The sequence below is a fragment of the Aythya ferina genome (assembly GCF_964211825.1).
Source record: "Aythya ferina genome assembly, chromosome: 12".
Taxonomy (NCBI): Eukaryota; Metazoa; Chordata; class Aves; order Anseriformes; family Anatidae; genus Aythya; species Aythya ferina.
In genome coordinates this window covers 13,443,178-13,463,139 of record NC_140308.1, presented here as the reverse complement: position 1 = coordinate 13,463,139, position 19,962 = coordinate 13,443,178, and the positions used below count along the sequence as shown (strand labels likewise).

General features: G+C 42.5%; 1 protein-coding gene across 2 annotated transcripts in view; it reads right to left on the bottom strand.

Moving 5' to 3' along the window:
• CBFB (core-binding factor subunit beta) overlaps nt 1-19,221 on the bottom strand; it is a 41,864-nt gene extending 22,643 nt beyond the window's left edge. For both annotated transcript variants that reach the window (XM_084533562.1, XM_084533561.1), the window contains exons 1-3: nt 19,080-19,221; nt 18,820-18,906; nt 14,477-14,593 (exon numbers count right to left, since the gene is read on the bottom strand). In XM_084533562.1, coding sequence (XP_084389688.1) covers nt 14,477-14,593; nt 18,820-18,906; nt 19,080-19,157 — 282 coding nt within the window. In that variant the 5' untranslated portion in view covers nt 19,158-19,221. The remainder of the gene's footprint in view (nt 1-14,476; nt 14,594-18,819; nt 18,907-19,079) is intronic.
• Between the last annotated feature and the right edge of the window lie 741 nt (nt 19,222-19,962).

Here is a 19,962-nt window from a genome sequence, read left to right as displayed (position 1 = left end):
GGCTTCGCTTCTACTAGCATCAAACCCCAGATAATGAATGTTTTTCACTTCTGACAGGGTGAATTTCTTAGCAAGCTATTTGAGTTGGGAGTTACCATATAATCACTCAAATTTAGTGTAATTCACACTGAAAGCTGCATGTGCCTGCGCATGAACTCTCTCATTACTACACACAATAAAACAAACCGGCGCTTTTTTCCTTTATTGTAGAGAAAGGAATTTAGACTCCTTTCCCCCCTCTCTTCTTTCTGGGGAATGGAAACCACCTAAGACTGAAGCCAAAACCGTTTAACCACACATTTCCTTCTTTTCAGATAAAGCCATGCTGGTTCCCTCTCCATTTCCAAACCTAACAGAACTTTAATAAATTACTGCCCTTGTCTACGATCGCGTGATGTTAGCACACCTCAAAATCCAGCACAAAGTTATCTTTTAAGAACTTTCAGAGCTCGGTTCTGAAAATTGCCTGATGACAACCACAGCAAGATAGCAAAGGAAAAAAGCCACCTGATTTCTATAAAGACCCCAATTCCCCCCCTTAATATTACTGAACTATAAGACTTGGATTAAAACCAGATAAAAGGATGACTTTGCTAGAAAAACTCTTTCAAGGCTTTGTTGCTAACCCCAGATTAACTGCATTTATATAATCTTATAAACCATTCCCAACCCATCTGGTGCGTTCAATAAGAGCATTTAGGAGCCAGGCTTGTAAGATTTGGAGACCTAGGTAAACTGTCACATATTGAAATCCGTACTTCTTACTAGCTTAAAGCAGCTGAATTTTTGTTCTGGTGGCTGTTACGCAAAAATTTCATTTCACTTCAAGATACAATTTCCACTTACAACTCCCACTATAAACCACTGTAGCATTAGACTTTTTTTTTTTTTTTTTAAAAAAAAAAAAAAGAGAAAAGCAGACGTGTCTGATGCTGGAAACAGGTTGGCTCTCAGAGTTCAAACAAATGCTCTGTTTGCTGCCCTAAAAGCCAGGAGGAGTAAACACGCTTATCTCAGGGCAGATTACCTGGCTTGAGGATGAGCAACACCACAAACACACGTGAACTTGGGAAGATGCTGCACAAATCCATTAGGCTCAATGTAGCTGAGCTGTGCTTGTGCTTTCTCAACACACCAGCAGACCTCTGTGCCATGCTTTCAACATGCAGCATCTCACCTCACCTTCCCTTTGGTGCTCTTTGAAATGTTTTACGTTATTTTTCTTCACCTGAATTTGAATTAGTAACCTTCTCCAACTGCAACTGAGAGTTAACTTTGCTGTTCCAAGAAAAAAAAAAAAAAAAATAAAAATCAGGGGCTTGGCTCAAGTAACACCGCTCGTTCATACCGTAGAAGCCAGACTTGATTTGAATAAAGTGAAGCAGACAAACACCTTTTTTCTTGTCATTGAGAACAGTTGAGCACAAGACGTAAAACCTCAGTTTCACATCCTATTTTTGTCCTCTAGTAAATCCTTATCTCACAACACCAGGGTATTTAACTGATGCGATGCAGATACGCTATCTGAACGCTCCATCCACACATCCTGCAGTTAGAGAAAATGTTCCTTCTCCCTAAAGCACCCTGGCCATTTCCTCCCCCAGACAGCACTCGGTTCTCACCACCCACTGACTAATGAATCAGCACCGTACCACTGCTGGGACGGACTTGACCCCCCCAGGAAACACCAGTCCCCAGCCAAGTGGTGCCGTCCCCTCCCTTCTGTTTTCATTTTCCCAGCAGGCTGGAGCAAAAGGCATTCTTTCAGAAGCCACTGGGTCCTGACTCACCCTCTGCCTCGTCACACGGCTGCCCATTCATAACCGCTCACACGAGCCACGTACGTACGCCCCAGTCCTGCTCCTTCCCCTGAATCATACCCCGCTTCGAAATATTTCAACAGCAGCCTCCCCGGTGACTTCACGTATGAAACACTGACCACTAAGAAAGAAACAGCTGTAAACATTTACCCCGAGTACGAAAGATGTTAAATGGGTTAAGGCTAACCTCATCGTTTCAGCTTCTCACACCACCACCACCTCTGGACGCTGCTGAGTAAAAGGAGACTACCTAGTCAAAGAGGAAACCGTACATTCATCTTTTTCCTTTAACAGAAGTCTCAAAGGAGTACACAGACGTTTTCGTAAATAAAAGGCTGTGGTCTTGCCATACCAATTTGGCATGGCTGTTGAGTCAGCCTGCCCTCCCCAGACACCGTGACTCTCGTGTGAGCATCCTGATCAGAGGGCTTCAGAAAGGGAGCAGGGCAGGAGGGGAGCAGCAGCAGCTGAAAGACCAATAAAACACCATCTGAAGTTTTGCAACAGAACAGACACTAAAACCCTTAGCTATTTATTTAGGGAAAAAGAACAGTTCCAAATTCGGAGCTAAATTACTTGAACATCTGAAGTTGCAGTAGAAGCTGACACCTCCATGCAAGGCTTCAGACTTAAAACATGAGAGATCAACAAATAAAAGAAACTAACGAAAAATAACCAAGTCAATGTAGTTTACAGCAAGTGTCAGAGCATCGGTTCCTTCTGAAACAGAACCTCTGTGACAGAGCCCTGGGGCCAAAACAGTGAATGGAAATGGAGGAAAAAATCCCATTTAAAATCACCAGGAAAACAACACTTTCTGGTGCTTTTAATCTGAGAACTACAGACGCATCACTACAAACTGGAAGAGCTCATAAAAGCCAACAAATTTATATCAATCCTTATATCCATCTCACTTCAAAGTGTACAATTATCATGCCTTTAAAAACAAAAGAAAAATGTTTCAAGTTACTTGGAAAGCTGCATCTTGAAATGGTTTCCACCCTACAAAACCAAGGTTCTGTTCGAGTTCAGACTTCACACCCTTCTGTAAAAACGCAAAGGAAGTGATACTTCCTGACAAAACACGACTCTTTCCTAAAGAGCCGTACGTGGATGACCGAGCTGTGGCTTTCACGATGAATACAGCCCGTAGGTCCCTCAAGGGTGGCACCCAAATCACCGCAGGCCCTCAGCAGCTCATGCACAGATGCTGATGAGAGACTGCAGGGCAGGGCGGTGGGCGCAGGACACCCCACACACCACCATCATCTCTCCACCTGCAGCCTGCTCCGATGGCTCGGCTCTTCCTCATCCTCATCGTGTATGTGAAGATTTCTCTTGTAGCTTCTGGCTGGGTAAGGAACCTGGGAAGAGGCTGGTAAGACTGGGAATGATCAGCCTACGGTAGGGCATGAAATGTTCTCTGTAAAAAGCCCTTTTCAACTTCTTAGCTTTCCTCTGTGTTAGCTACACACACCATAAAAACAGACAAAATGCAAGAAGGCCATCCCAGACGTTAGTTTTCAGAATCTTTCCTTCCAGAAATTCTTAACATTCAAAATTAAATAGAGCAACCCTATTTCATCAGCTAGGACAAAGGTCAGTTCCTTAAGCAAAACAGAAATATCCATACCACTATGCTTGCTGAATCTCAATCTAGACTACTATGCTTGGAAAAAAAATAGATTTCTAAATGCAGCCTTTCACACTTTTTTTTTGTTTTAAGAACAAAAAGCAGTAGAAATACAGATACACCAACTGTCAGGAACAAATCATATTGAAGAAAAGAATTTGCTGAACTACAAACTATCCCATGGATTGCTAACAGTCTGTATGAGAATTTTAATAGCAACGAGAAAGAAGTAAAAATAGCTGAGCACAAGGCTAATTCATTTATTATTTGCATGGCTGCGTTGCACATAAGCAATTAAAATTGTTGCTAAGATATTAAACCCCTGTATTTCCCCTTTTAGGGCAACATTTATTTTAGTTTGACAGTTACCGAAATATTGTTCACGCTAAATTCAGGATTCAGAAGAATGCAACTTTTTTTGGTGGTGTTGGTTGTGGGATTGTTTTAGCACAAGTTTTAGACTCATAAATGTATTCCCCCCCTAAAGAAACTTATGAATTTACACATGCTAATGGCAAAGATGATTCAAGATGCAACCTGAAATATTAGCTTGAGGCATTTTGCAATCAAGAAAAAAAAAAAATCTCAAAAAACACTCAGTAAGTTCCACCAAAGAACACCCCGAGTACTTATTTTAGCTGTCTGGCTATAGCAGATGCATTTAGACAACAAGCGACAGCATTCCCTTAGCGTACTCCCTCAGGAAAGCAGGCACTCAGATTCAGAGCTGCAGAACCAGCTCAGAAAATGCCCGCTGTAATTTCCAGTTTCAGAGCAAAGCCTGATTGCCTGGCAGGATGCACCTGGGTCGGTTCTAAGGTGTGCATACAGAAATCACCTGGGCTTTATCATAAACAGAACTCAAGTTTTGGGAAATGCCTGTCTAGATACAATTACAAGCACAGCACCATCCATTTTTCCAAGCAAATTCAGGTAAAGAAATTTGGGTACGGATCCCTGCTAAAACCATCTTGGGAGCAGTGTCAGAGCTGTGCCAAAGCCTCTCTCAACACACTTTCTATAGCGCCAAAATGCTACAGTGATGATTTTTGGTTTGGTTTCTCTAAGTTGGAAAAATAAAAGTAGAAAATTGTTTTTTCAACTTTACTGGGGAGCTAGAATTTACAAGTCACTTCAAGTCATTTCTATAAAAATTATCTTTTCTTGTTTTGTTTTGTGTAATTAGCTAAACTATGGAACCATGACTCTGTTTCCAAAGCAGATCAACACTTCATTAAATGATGCAGGTTACTATTTCAGCTAACTAAATAACAAGTTGTAACTAAAAACAGGCATGAATCATTAATGATGTCAGAACAACAAATGTGATTAAAATCTGTGGAGACCTCAGCATTTTTTCCCTGGATTAAGATGACTGGTCAGTACTTATGCTTAAAAGTTAGCATAGAAAAATCTAACATGCTATTGTACAGAAACAATACTTGTTTAATAAACATCTGCAGACACGGTTCATCTTTCCAAAATATTGTAGTTGGACTGAGAAGGAAATACACACTACACTTGACCAAAACTACCCCCAAAAAACACCCTAATACAAAGCAAAGAACAGGTGGCTTTTTTTTTTTTTTTTTGCAGTGTTGCTACAAAAAAGCCCCAGTGCTTCCCAACATTTAATGTTTCATGCTCAGACTGTGTGCCTTCAAATAGTAAAAACCAACCACAGAGCTAGAACTCAGAATCAGCAAAAATGCAAGGAGCAGAACATCGGGATAATCTGAAAGGCAAATACGTGGTGGGGTTTTCCCCTGTGAAAATTTACAGGGTCTTTCATCGTTACATCTGGATTTTACATCTCCTCTCCCAAAAGGGCACATATTTAAAAAAAGTCCCATTTTTCTAAGAGCAACATTTAACAAGAATGCTGTTGCAGCAAAATACTGCAGAGAGACCACTGCTGTTCTGTTTCTCCAAGAATGCACACACGTAACTGAGAAACTCTCCTGCTCACAAAACCAGTTCACTAACAGGGACACACACTGTTCTCTGCCACGTTGACAGAACATATTTTCCAGACACAAATTTCAAAATTGGTAGGGAAATTAGTTCTTTTCAAGCTTTCAGAAAATATTATAACAAAAGCCAGTTATAGCTAGAAACTCCAAAGAAGGTTTAGAAAGAGAGGTTTATCTAAAACATAGTATTTATATCATGCCACTTGTGTGCAAATAAACAGTCTCTTAAACCTGTGTTTTTAAACTGAGAATTTGAAACATGTAATGAGAGTGTACTCAACCAGAAAAATACCTGATTTTGACAATATGGCCAAGCAACTAATAAAAACCACCTGGGAGCTGACCTGAGCAAGAGAGGAGAAAGAAAAATTGCCCTTTCTGCCTTCATTTTGTTCTCGAGCACTTTGACAGCCTCCCCCTTAAGCAGGATCTAAGTCTGGAAAAACTGTAAAAGGCCCACAAGCTGTACAAATAAACTGCATTAAACCAGAACTTACTGGGGAAAGAAAAGAAAAAAGCACAAAGACAGACCAGATGTCCCCTTTTAAAAATAATTAAACAATAGAAGAACTGGCACACCCATAAAAAAGAACTTGAACAGGAGTAAGAGGTACTCCTTCTGATCCTTTCCAGCTAAAGCTAACATACAAAGCGAGAAGAGCGAGGCTATCTGACAGACAAGACATAAGATCTTGTGTTGGGTGAGGTTGGCCTTTGGCCCTCATCCTTCAAAGCTATTCTGAAGGAGCTGCAGCATCCACAGCACTTGAAATCCTTGGCTTTTTTTTTTTCCTGAAACTAATCCAAGTATCAAAACACAGTAACAATGATGACACTTACTATCTGGCCTTTCTCCTACCCCCAAAATTGGCTTGAGAAATGTTCATCACTTCCAAAGGGAAAAAGACAAAAAAAAAAAAAAAAAAAAAAGGAGGAAAGATGGGCACAAACTGGTAGGTGAAGAAAAAAAGAATAAAGAAAAAGATGGTACAAATGTAAAAAAAAAAAAAAAAAGTTAGATTCATTTTTCTGTACTTTTACATTTGATTCGTTTTGCTGTACTTTCCTAACCACAAACATAACTGAATCAGGTTCTTTCACAGAAATTAGGCACATACAGTAAGAAGTGCAGTCAAGGACTAGTGCATGAATATTTATTCAACAAGTAGTACAGCATCAAGCCGTAAAACAATCCGAGCTAGTCATTTTTGTTTTCTTGCATAACATAACTACTTAGCGCTCATCACCCAATAAAATTTTATAGTGTCAAAGTTACTCTGTAGAAAATTATCAGCTTCTGCAGAGAATCATCGTTAGCAATGGCTTAGAATTTCCTTTAGTGAAGTAACATTTGCAGATATATTCTCAATAGCAAGTTCTCCAAACAGCAAAATCCTTTGGAAATCTGTAAAATTCAGTTAAAGATGGTGAATAATGTAACCATACCTTTAGTAAGTCAAAATGCACGACCAAGCAAGGACAGAACCAGCAGAACCAACATGGTCCGTGGGAGAGGGGAACTGATTCAAACCCTTATGCACTATTTATTTTTGCTCCCTATAGGCCACCTACTGATTCTTTTTCTTTAAGTTCAAAAAACAAAAATCAATCATAGCTGACATGAGTTATACTTCCTCAAAAGCCTGAGCCTCAAGTTCCAGATACCAGAACAGAGCTAAAAAAAAAATTCCTGCTGCTTCTTTGACTGCTTTGTCAAGAAAGTGCCATCCTGTGTGTTCCACGAATTTTGTTGCAAGCTCTTTTGAAGTGATTACAAACACCAGCTTTCTGGTCTGCTGTAACTAAACACCCGAGTTTTCCTTGATGGAAACCCACCAGGCTACCAGGTTTTACAGTCGCATCTCAGGGTACTGTGCTCTGCTTCCCCTTGTTGGAAGCATCCGGATACAAGATGATTGCCCGCTGCTCCCATACCCAAGGGGAAGTAGTTGCCCTCAACATCCAAAAAAAATAGTAGTAATAACAACCAGAGAAGCATGCAGGCTTTATGAAGAAATCCCCAAACACTCTTTAGCAGCATGAGAAAAATACACTACCGTAGTTGTTTTATTTTGTCTAGACGCTTTCCTGCTTGAGCTTTCCCATTCTTAAGCATTCTCTAGGCTTATATTAGTTTTCCAAAAAGAAAACAAAAAAAGCCCAATATTGCCTCTACCAAAGAATGTGGGCTTTCCTTTTTTTTTTTTTTCCTCCCCTTCCATTTTTTAAAGGAATACACTATCTGGAAGCAAGCTATAATTTCTTCTCATCACCTCTGAACGGTTTCATCAATATTCACGGCTTCTTGGTCGCTATCAAGAGGATTTCATGAGGACATCACAATTCTATGATGCCATAACATAAAGGCTCCCACTTACTCTCCCACAGCTGCTTTCTTCCCTAGATTTCAGACCTTGAATTGAGATCTGTGACAGACACCATTCTGTCCTCAGTCACTCTATTTCAATAGAAAATTGATGTTTCACGACCCTTACTTGAAAAGTTATGACAGATTTAAAACCTTTTCATGACACTTTCCATAGATTTTGTGCTCTGCATTTATACCAGAGGAACAGATAAAACAAGTTGCAGAAAATATATGGATAAAACATCTGCAGATCAACTATTCCCCAGAATATGACCTGCTCATTAATACTCGTATGTGCTTGGAACAGCAACCTTGCACGAGAAAAAGTCCTTATTTTATCTATATTATTGTCACAGTACATATTTCACCAGGCCAACTTGCTAAACATCAAATATGCAATTAAGCAAGCTAATTAGCTCATTTTGTTACTTGTGCTTAGGACAATAAAGCTTGAAGAAACACTTCAGTAACTCTGCAAAAAAATGAGTTTCTTGTAGCTAGCGTTTAATCACCTTATTGAGTATTTCTTTGAGACTGAGGTATTAAGTGATTTTTCACAAAGAAACAGACATCTTCAACAGTGATGCTCATCTTTTTCTCATTCATTTAAAAGAAGAGCAAAGCAGCATAATGTTAACAGCTTTGTTTAGTAAGTGGAGACTGATATGCAAACAAGAGGATTCAACAATCCAAATGTCTGGATTTCTTCCAAAGTCTAAGCTGCAGGGATCTTAAGTACTGCTTTCATCCACGCTACACTCATCTGTCCTTATGTATCATCACCGGTTCCCAAATGCAAAATTTAGCTCACTAACTTGCCCCGGTTTTGTTTCTCTTCTGGGAAACTCTAGGAGGATGGGTATGAGTAATTTTGATGTCTTGTCTATACAACTCTAATGGATGCATTTAGACCTCTGGAAAAAGCTTGAGGTTATATATAAAGTATGACTGAATAACTGCTTCTACAACATGTAATAAAAGCTAATCAAAAAAAGGTTTACTGATGGCAGATCTTAAGGACTTGGGACCTACAGTGAGAGCCAATAGGCAGGCACCACAAATGGCACAAACATGTTTTTAAGTGCGGTTCATAAGCATTGCTTCAAAATGGCACAAGCGTGTCATGTACCAGAAAGGATGAACAAGGCTGCGTGCGGTGACAGAAGTATTTGGAGGACAGGGGAGAGAACGGGTTAAGGGGAAAAGGCTGTGGATACTTGTCACATGAGAGATGCCCGCTGTGACTCATGCTCTAATGGAGGAGAGCACCCTAGGATAAATCAGTCTTCAGGAACAACTGTCCAAACCTCAGCCCGTGGCTGCCTGCCAGCACAGGACAATATGTACCTAACAAGCTAGGAGCTCTAAAGATTTCTCTTCCCCCCCCCCAACAACAAGCTCCTGTTAACAGTGTACGAACAGGACGCAAATAGAGGAATTTCCCATTTTTGAAGGAAAATAAAGAGCAAATATGGATGCTGTGACTACTCAGCTTCAACAAGAGTCTCAATTTGGTAGCTCTGCTGGAAGCAACAGCAGGTCATAAAGAATACCACCTCGAAGTATCTAGTTAAAACAAGCAAGTTTCACTCTCTGCTAAAGAAAAAGGCTATAGACACATAAACAAAGTGACATATCTGGGGAGGGAGAAAGAGAGGAACCTGAGCAGTCTCTGCTAAAATAAAAGAGATCTTAAACACACCATCATAAAACGTAAAAACACATGCATCTACTAGAAATATTTACGCAGACCATACACACAATCCTGTATCAAATTGATCAAGGGGACCGTGTAGGAAAGTGGATTCTTACCTACTAAGGCTTTAGAGGACCCCTGACACACAACTCCAATAAATAAGCAAAGAAATGAGCAAGCTGTTTTGTCAGGCTGAACATGAACTGGTTACAAGACCAACCCTGTGTACCTGCTGTCAGAACAAACACACACTGACTTTCTTCTTCAACACCTACAGAAGGAGCCTGAGAGCCACAAACGAGCATCAGTGATGGGGGCTTCGTCAGGGCTCCACTCAGATGTCCTCTGCTCAGTGTTCCTGTGCTAAATTGAAAATAAGCCAGAAGAGTAATCCTGTGTTATTCTGCTAAAACAAAGGGAGAGATCAGCAGCTGAACAGGCTCGCTATTTGGTCCTAAAATACTGCTACCCTAATCCACTGGGGCATTAGGAGCTAGCCTAAAGATCAGTTAGGGACTGTAGAAAGCCATGCAAGGATCCTCAACTCCTGAGCTTTCATCTGTGAAGCAGCAAGGCTGCTCTGCAGTCCTGCAGGACAGCTCCTGGGAAGCGGACCGTCCTCAGCAGATGGCCTCACATACTAAGAGACGAGCCACACAATGTGCACAGCACTGCTTAAATGCTGGCATTCGCTGTCTGTCACACCTTACATGCCACCATGTAGAAATGACAAAGTCTTGGTGACTTATCTCATGGCTGAGACGGTAGCACACCATCAAAGCTCCTTTCTTCCAGGGAACACATACAGCAACTCCACCAGCAGTGAGAACATTTTAGATGGAAAAATTCCCCAGGTCCCAGCTACTGGTGGGCTGAAAATAGAGCAATGTAAAGAAAATAGCTCTTTGGCACTACAGCGGTGTAAGAACTGAGAGCTGAAACCGTAAGTTAGATTCTCTTATTTGTTCAAAAGCGTACCAAAGAAACCTGCTACTCCAACTTGGTTTGGATGAAGTAATATTTCAGCTAAATTCTTCAAATAGAGGTGTGAACCAAAGAAACCTCTGATTCAACGCAGGTTAGCAGAGGTATTCAGGCATTACTCATAAATTAAGCTTTCGTTTTCCAAGCAAATCCTGCTGGGTACACCACGATCCTATGTTTGACTAGAAACTGCATTTGCTCAAGAAACAGAGCGGTCAATATGTCATCCCAATCACCCGCCAAAGTTTATTGCTGACGTCAGAAGAAAAAGTTGCTGTGGGGACAAGTGCTATTCATCAAGCCACATAACTAATTCTCGTGAGAGAAGGGGACAAGTGCAAAATGAGCGCTGTTGACTGCCATTTAAATTTAGTTTTTACTCAAATACACCACCTCTCTCACTCATTATATTTCTGTAACTGCTGTGGTGTCTCCAGGGTGACAGAAATCCCAGGTTTTATGATTCATCGAAGCAATTAAAATCAACTTCAAGCTACGTAAATTTCCTACTTAGGACAGAAAAACGGCACATGAGGAGAAACTCAGCACTACCAGGAAGAAAACTAAAGTCCAGTATTCTTATGGCTGGAACAGAGATAATGGCCTAGGGAGCAGAAAGCCCAACTACATCTCATGTGTGGTGTACCAGGTACCCCAAATCGATTTCAAGCCTGTCTGACGCGCTGTGCTCCGGAATCGTGGAGTTCGCCGTGTATGGCACTAAAATAAGCCTGTGTTGAAGATTCTGGTTTATGAGCAGCTGCTGCTGAGCAGCAGACAGGAAGTTCAGCTGCATTAGAAATGAGATGGAGAAGAGTATTAGAAAGGGGAGGGGAAGTAGAACAACTTCACACACTTCATCGGCGCAGTAACCGATATTTAAACAATAAAAGAACATCTGAGAACTAACATGCTTTGAGGCAAGAAAGACCAGAGCTATATATAAGACTTAGAAAAATGAAAGAAAAAACAGAGGTATTTTATCTTACTGTGAAAAGAATACAAAATGAATGATGAAAAAAATTGATCTCACAGTTCTTAACAGAACAAGGGGACAATGAGATTTCAGCCAACAGATGATGCTACTACACCACCTGCCTCTGGGTTTCTTAAAAACATTTATTTGTGTGTTCTTAAAGGAAAAAGAAAAGAAAGAAACGGATGCTACCTGACAATACGCGGGACCAGGAAGCCTCAGTACGATTCAGGTATCTGGACAGGGGACACACTCTCAATTTGGCACTCCCCACCCCACACAAGGCTGCAATGAAATAGCATCCTACAATTCCTACAGTCCAGGAATCTAAGAAGCAAGTTTTACTGCTCTGTATTCTTTTGCTATGACAAACCTAAAAAAAACAACAACTCTAAAATACCTAATTACTTTTGCTAATAAACAAAGAACACACGATAATAAAAGATTCAGCTCAATATTTCTATTCATTTTAAACTCAAGTGAACACTTTGCTGTTCTATTTTTGAATTAATGAAGACTGGGTATCCACTAGTGGCCTACCCAACCATCATGAACACCAGAAACATTAAAAGTCAAATAAAGCATAGGAAAAATCCCCACGTTAAGAAATACCAGGCTGAAAAACCTCAAGCCTACAAAGGAAATATTTACAGAGTCCTGACTTTTCACGTGGATTCACAAGGGTGTTTCTCTTTCTAAAATTCAGTCATTTAAGAAGGCAATCCCAGCAGATGCCACGCTGGTAACTTTGTCGATATGTACAAAGCTCCTTGGGCACAACAGTGACACGCTCAAACTCTGGATAAACTATTTTGGGCCATCACTTGCTTGGCCAAACAGTGAAGCAGAATTCCAGAATATAAATATTCTAGCGCTGGAAAGTTTATCTGCATTCTAGATCTCAAACTAATGCCTAAAATAATAATTAACTGACAGCTCCCCCCATAGCCTTTTTTTATTCATATAATTAAAAACATGCCTTGCTGGCTTAGCTCCAGTGATGAACAAACACACATTATGCACTGCCTCAAGAATCAAAGCTCATAAAACAATGTTGCACAGAGCTACAGAAATCACATGGCGTTAAGAGACTGCCGAAGCCTATGAAAGAAATTCTTAATAAAGCCAGGCTACAGAAATCTACAGAGAACAAAAAAATCTCAGACCATTCAACTGATAAAACACTTAACTGTTTCTGTTGATAACGTAAGCAGCTCTCTCCCGTTCTGCTTGCTCCTCTTCTGAAGTTATGGGAGTGGCTTACTTTCAGGCGAGTTTAATTTTGTGCAGAGCCTGCGTTCACACGTGATTTACAATAGTAAAGCCTGATTACAATGGCAAATTTGTGATTTGCTTGTCCTGGAGCATAACGCTAATCCCATTTATTAGTGTGTCCACCTCCAGCCTCTTTTTGGATGAAAGACTGAACAATCTAGTGAAGCACTCTAGAATTTACTGTAAACAGACATAAAACAGGGAGTGGCACACATGAAGAGACTCCTGCTCTATTCTAATACGCAGCTTATCTGCCTGGTTCTTACCTGATTAAGCCAACACAAGGAAATGGATGAAATAGTTCAGTACTTTAAGAATTCATTCAGGGAAAATAAAGTTAAAAAATATATAGGAGTAAATAAAATTATTTTTGAACTGGCAAGAAGAAAGACCTCAGTCTTCTTACACATTACAAGAAAAATTCCTCATTCAATTGTGAGCCAGAATCAATATTTTTCAGTAAGAGCCAGATTCAATTCAGCTTCCTTAGCAAAGCAGTCAGTGCCCAGCATAGCCAACTTCACTCCTTCTCCCCCAGTTCGTCAAACTTCTGGAAGCCTCACAGGACTGAACGGAAAACAATTTTTTCCAAAAAAACTCGTTAAGTTGAATTCCAAATACCATATCTGCCCTCAGGAATTTTTTTTTTTCTTCCAACCAGGTTTTCCCCACCATAGGAAATATTTATCTTCCTACCTAGCAGCAGTTAAAAGATGCAATATATCGTCAACCCTGAACACGCTTCAAATATTTCCTCCAGCCTGTTAGATCTGGTAATGTTAACTGCTACTCATTATGAGATTGGGCAAAAACTTTTAGGCAGAAGCCAGAACTTTATAGTCTATTAAAATCTTTAAAGTCAAAGAGCTGTAGAGAAATTAGCCTGAACCTGAAAGGCCGAGAGGCCTTAAGTGCTGGTCCAAACCTACTGAGGTCAGCAGAAAGTCTCCTATTGACTTCAGTGATCTTTGGATCAGTTCCAAGGCATCTAGAGCAGCATAGGTAAGAGACAGCATCTACATTTCTAAAAGGTATGTTTTTCCTGTAAAACAAAACCAGTTATAAGCGATTTCAGTAACTTCATTTTAACTGACCAGACTAAGCAAGGTTTCTGGCTTTAATTCTCACACAGCTTCACAGTAATATCACTGTCATTAAGGAACTCCTGCTTTCAGTGTCAGTCCATGGGACAGCCACCTCAGAAAGAAATCAAATGTCACGAATCAATTTTGAAAGCAATGCTTATTCTGTATTACCACTTATGGTGAAAGTGGTGGTGGTGGGGGGGGGGGGGGAAAGACTCATTCCACTCGACACCACGTTGACTGCTTGCTGTGTCAACTGGCAACCTAAGACCCAATGAAGTAATGAGGTCAGAAGGCAAATGTTCGTTAGCCCACCACAACTGGGCAGCCAACGTCTGATTTCTCTACCACTCTAGAAATACACCATTAACAATTTAAGCTGCTCCCAAAATTCTAACATAGCATGACCGAAGAAAGTTCTGTTCTTCAAAATAACGAAGAGCCACCAGGACCAGCCACGTGTTTCCCTCCAAAAATATTAACACGTTTCAAAACAATGTTAATATTTATACCAGTATTGTACTGGCTTGCAGTCACACTTGCAGACTACCTACATGCACCAAGATGGGAATTATTAGTAATTTCACATCATACACGCAGCCCATACTAATCAGACCACAAGCACAGCATAAACGTTTCTTTCAGTTGCAGCAATTTCCTTCTTACCTTGCCTCCTTCTCTTTCAAAGTCGACATACTCCCGGGTCGGTGTCTGTCGCTGCTCCCCCTGCCAGCTGGCCGGAAAAAACTGGAGAGACAGATTGGTTCCTGTGGCCACAAAAGCCTTTTAGAAAAATCAATACAAACAGGATCAGGGAGCAAGACATTACATAAATTATGCAGGCAGTCATTTATTTTTACATCAGTTTATGTCTTAAGCCAGGCAGCATAGAGAATACTTAAAGTCAAAAACATGCACTCATCATTTTTCTTAAGTATTAAGTTACAAACATCTGATTCCATTTTGACAACATTTGCCATTGGCTGCTTCGGATATAAAATACAACATGGAATCAATACTTCTTTCAAATCAGTTTTGCTGACATTAGAATCTGTCATTTCGGTTCTGTCTGGATACCCTACACCAACTTAGTATCTAAAACATTAAAAATTGCCTACGCTTTTTAAAGAGCTTGCATATCCCTAAAAAGAAGTCGTTCTGGAGGAAAATGAACTCCAGAGACCTGTTACCAGGGACAACTTTTTTTGCGAGGAAAGGAGCTGTTTCTTCTCAGAATACACTTGCACCTTGATGAACGGTTATCTGACCTGAAAAGCAGATATTCCTATTGCATTGTCTGCAAGCAAGCGTCAATTCAGCTCTGTTAAAGTTCCCAGGACAAAGTCCTGCTGTCACATTAAGAAAGTGGTGAGATCCAGGATGCTGCATCAGGGAGAACACCTTGGAATAGGAATTGAGGAATTTCTCCCAGCTGCAGCCCTTTGTAAAGTCATTAGAGGGACTAACTTAACCATACTGGAAAAAAGCATACACTGCTCTCAAGTAAATATTTCCTACGGCTTCCAATGAAAATAAGATTGTTTTCTTTAGGAACTCTGTATTTATTTGTACATCTTATCAGCACCAAGCAGCATGCCAACTTCTAGATGGGGAAAAAAATAGGTTTTTGCTTCCACAATCTGATTCACGGTGTCTCCCTTCTCTGATACACTACAGTGCATCCTTCAAGCATGTGAATACTGGAACACACCGCCAGAACACAACTCTGCTCAAAATCTCAGGGTCAAACATGTTTTGTTGCAATCAAATCACACTGTATTGATTACCATGATCACTTAGATTTAAATGGTCATTAATCCAGAATACATTTTTTTTTTCTTAAAAGCTATACAGATACTACCCAAATAGTTGGATTTTCCTGACAAGCAGATTCCTTTCAAGCAAGCCAGAATAGAGCAGCTCCATGGTATAAATATAACCGTGCTGCTGCCTATGACACAATAGCTCTACATGTTATTTAAGATAGTTCCGGTCATGTACTGCAACACTGTCACAGGATTAATACCTCCCATTTTGAAAGTAGAAGTGCTTTGTCTTGACTTTCCTCCCCCCCACCACGGGAGACCAATGCTCTACAATCAAGTTCCATCCCAGGCTATTTTTTTATTTTATATATATTATTTTTTTTAAATCACCTGCTAAACCCATTCTTGACATCATTAAAAATTAAGAATCTGTCCTACTCGTACTGAAGGGATACCATACCCGTGCGTTAACACTTCTTTGCAGTATGATACCCTGAGACATTTCCATCAAGGTAACAGAAGCTTCATCAGCAATACACTTGCCCAAAAAGCACCAAAACTGCCAGGGGCTGCAGATCATTAGCATCCAGCTTGCTTCTCCTACCCCCTTTGCTACTCTAAGTTACTACTCTACACACAAACTACCTTCCCATCTCCCAGCATCTTTAGCAAATACGTCTTTTGCACTCCTCAATTTATGCCAGGTGCCCGGGAGTGCAACCTCTGCAGCCCTCTGGACCGCTCCAGCACCCATAGGTCCTGGGGATACTGGGCCAGAACTTCCCTTGCTTTCTGGGAATCTGAGCGAGGCAGAGAAGCACCCGATTCTTCCCACCCCCTGCATGTGCTGGAGGAACGTGAAAAAGCATGGGAATAATATTAGCAAAAAAAAAAAGAGAAAAGAAAATGAAAGTAGACAAATTCCCACATCCTCATGGAGTCATGCAGGCAACATTTAGGCCACCAGCTCTTTAAAAGCTGCGTGGAAAACTTACTCTCTTGATTGCTGAAGCCTGCTTTCTCCCTTTGTAAAGATAAAACCACCCGATTAAAATACCGTGTGTGAAAATCATCGGTCAATACTGAAAAATTGAAGAACGGTCTCGCTAGTAACCACAGAGAACTACCCTGGACCCAGAATTTCCCTTAAGGTAAGGAATAAAATAGCAATTATCATCATCACATTATTATCAAAGTAGTAAACTTGAAATTAGCGAAATTGTAATTTGCTATACAGAGCCTTTTAAAGCTCTGTCTGAAATGCTAAAAAGCTTATCAGGTAGCACCAGGGTGATCTGACCTACATCTAGGCAACGTAAACACAAGCAAGTGCCTTCCAATCAAGCGCAGTTAGGAAGCCTCCGAAAACAAATTGCAAATGCAAAGTTATTTTCAAGTTATCAAAGCAATTTAACACCAGTGAAACAGCAATCTCAGTTACTTTTTCCATTAATACTGGTCATTATTTTCCTTGCTCAATCAAGAGCTATTTAATCGAAGTAACCAGCAACCTATCACCAGTTCCACGTTAAATCCTTAAGCTGTTCTCTGCCTTTTTTTTTTTTTTTTTGTCTATTTAAAAATATGTAAGGTCATTTGCAAAGGCTCCCTTTGGAGATAAAAGAATAAATCCTTGATGTCTGGAAAAACATTCAAGACTGAAAAAAAAAAAGTACAACTGCTAGCTCTTTTTAACATCAGTCATTACACACACTACGTTTCCAAATAAACCCGACTGCTTGTGCCCTGTTCACAGAACAAAACCAGATGTTTCAGATCAAGAAATGTAGAGGCTGTTTTATAATTAAGTAGATGAAAAAATATGTAGAACAGACATTGCTGGTGGCTTCCAAGGGATGAAGTTCTGGCAGGGAAAGACGGCAGGCTTAGAAGTACAAAGGTGAACCTACAGCTATTTCCCATTTATAGAAATAACTGCGTATGTGGCATTAGAAAGCTAGTTCTAAGCTAAACATCCTTTGTTTGTTTGTTTTCTAAGGGAAGGAATCAGGTATACGCTGCACTTTCACCTGTTCAGGAACTTCAAATGCTTACAGACAATTGTTTTCCTTACCTACCCATTGTTTCCCTGGTGACTTTTTAAAGGGAGCAAACAATGAAAAATGAATGCAAAAACATACTAAAATAAGGGAGACTGACAACAGGAGGCCTCTCATAAAATAGTATTACAGGTTCAAAACCCACAGATGGGTAAGATCTAGGTAAAACAAAGTTACTTAGTACAAGGTAAGGATACCCGTTTACCCAGAAATGCAAATAAACAGGATCGGCTGTGGTAATTAGTATTCAATTATATTTCGGTATGGTTGTGCATAAAGGATTTCACTGTGAGCTGACTAGTAATACCTAGGTGATCTCTGAGGTCTTCTCCAACCTAGCCGACACTACGACCCACGCTGAGGGAAATGACAGAATCGCCATAAAACCAAACTAGGTGAAAGTAGGGGTCGCTTCTGCGGGAAGGGAACTTTTACCTTCTTTTCTCACTATCTTTTAAACGAAAAAAGAGGTTACTTCTGCATTTGGGGAGCAGTTAAGAGTTAACAGCCTCGCAGAAACACTACACCACGCCGATCTTACAGAAGGAACATATAGCAGAAAGCAAACCAGGAAATAGCCAGTCACTTCTCGGCTGCTGCGAGCCGCACTTCGTCTCACGCTTTAATTCAGCAGAGCCCGGGCTAACCCTAATGAATGAGGGAAAACAAGGCTCAAGTTGCCACTTCCAAAGCCTGATTTTGAAGAGCGTTCGCTTGAGCTCACGGACACATCACGCAGCCCATTCGGGGACTTTTAGCTAGCGCCTTTAGACGATTTCAGCTCTGAAAATTACTGTTTCCTCAGAGAATAAGCATTAAAATCTGAAAGTGAAGGCTCCGCGGGCTCCTTGCCTGCGTCCCCTGAGGGGAATCCTCGCTCTGCTGCGAAGCCCGCGCCGCAGCGTTTGTTATATAGAGGAAAAAAGGGGGAAGAAAAGGGGGGGGAAAAACAACCCAAACACAACTTTCGGGCAAAGGGCCGGCCGAGGAGCAGCCAGAGCCCCGCCACACCCAGCAAGGAGCCTTTGGGCTTAATTGCTTCGGCGCCTTCCTCCTCTCCTCCTCCTCCTCGGAGCTCACCCAAACTTTTCGGGGAGGCAGCGCCGCGGTCCCAGCCCGGGGGGAGCCCCGGGGACCCCCACAGCGCCCCGAGGGGGCCCCAAACCCACCCAGCCCCACTTACGATCTCGGAGCGGCCGTCCCGGCAGGCGTTTTGGAAGCGGGCCTGCCTCTCCTCGTGGGGCCGGTCCCTGAAGCCGGTATATTTAATCTGCGGGGCACAGGGCGCTCAATCAGGGGGGGAAGATAAGGGGCAGCGCGGCGCACAGACTGCGCTACCCCCCCACACACACACCCCTCTAGGTCCCCATGAGGAAAGTTTCCCCTCGGTGAGGCCAGCCTCCCCCCGTCAGCCTTCCTCCCTCCCTCCCTCCTCTGCCTCACCTCGCACTCGCGGCTCAGCTTCCTGAAGAACTCCTCGTTCTCGAACTTGCTCCGCTGGTCGGGGACGACCCGCGGCATGGTGGTGGGGCCGCCGGCTGCCCTTCCTCCCCCCTCCTCCTCCTCCTCCTCCTCCCTTCGTCCCTCCTCCTCCTCCCTGTCCCAGCCCCGGCGCTACGCCTCGCCCTTTGTTAGCCCCCAGCCGGCGCCCCCCCCTCCCTTCTTCTCCTCCTCCTCCTCCTCCTCCTCCTCCTCCTCCTCCCCCCGCCGCGCGCGCACAGCCGCCGCCCGCCCCCGCCCCCTCCCCTCCGACTTCCTCCCCGCCCCGCCAACTCCGGCCGGGCACAGCCGCGCCATTCACAACTCCGCCGCTACCACTGCGCTTGCGCTGCTGCTGCTGCTGGTACTGCTGCTGCTAGTGCTGCTGGTACTGCTGCTACTGCTGCCACTAGTGCTGGTGCTGCTGCTGCTGCGCCTCGGGGGCTCGCGCGCCGCCCGCTGAGGCGGGAAAGGGGAAGCGCGAGGGGAGGAGGAGGGGGGATGGCGCCCCCCCCGCCTCATGGTGAGGGGAGCCGCCTCGCTCCCCTTTTTTTCGCTAACGCGGCTCGTTCAGATGGTTTCCGGCTTCCTGCTGCGAGGGGAGCAGCAGCAGAGCTGCTGAGGGAGGGCGGGATGGCACCCTCAGCGCCCTTCAGCCCCCTCAGCTCCACTCAGTCACTTCCAGTCCCCTCAACCACCCTCAGCCCCCTTCAGTCACCTCCAGTCCCCCTCAGCCCTTCTAAGTCCCTTCCCGCCCCCCTCAGTTCTCCCTCAACCCCATGGTGGGTGCTGTCCACTCAGGGACACCAGGAATCCTGGAATCATTAGGGTTGGAAAAGCCCTCCAA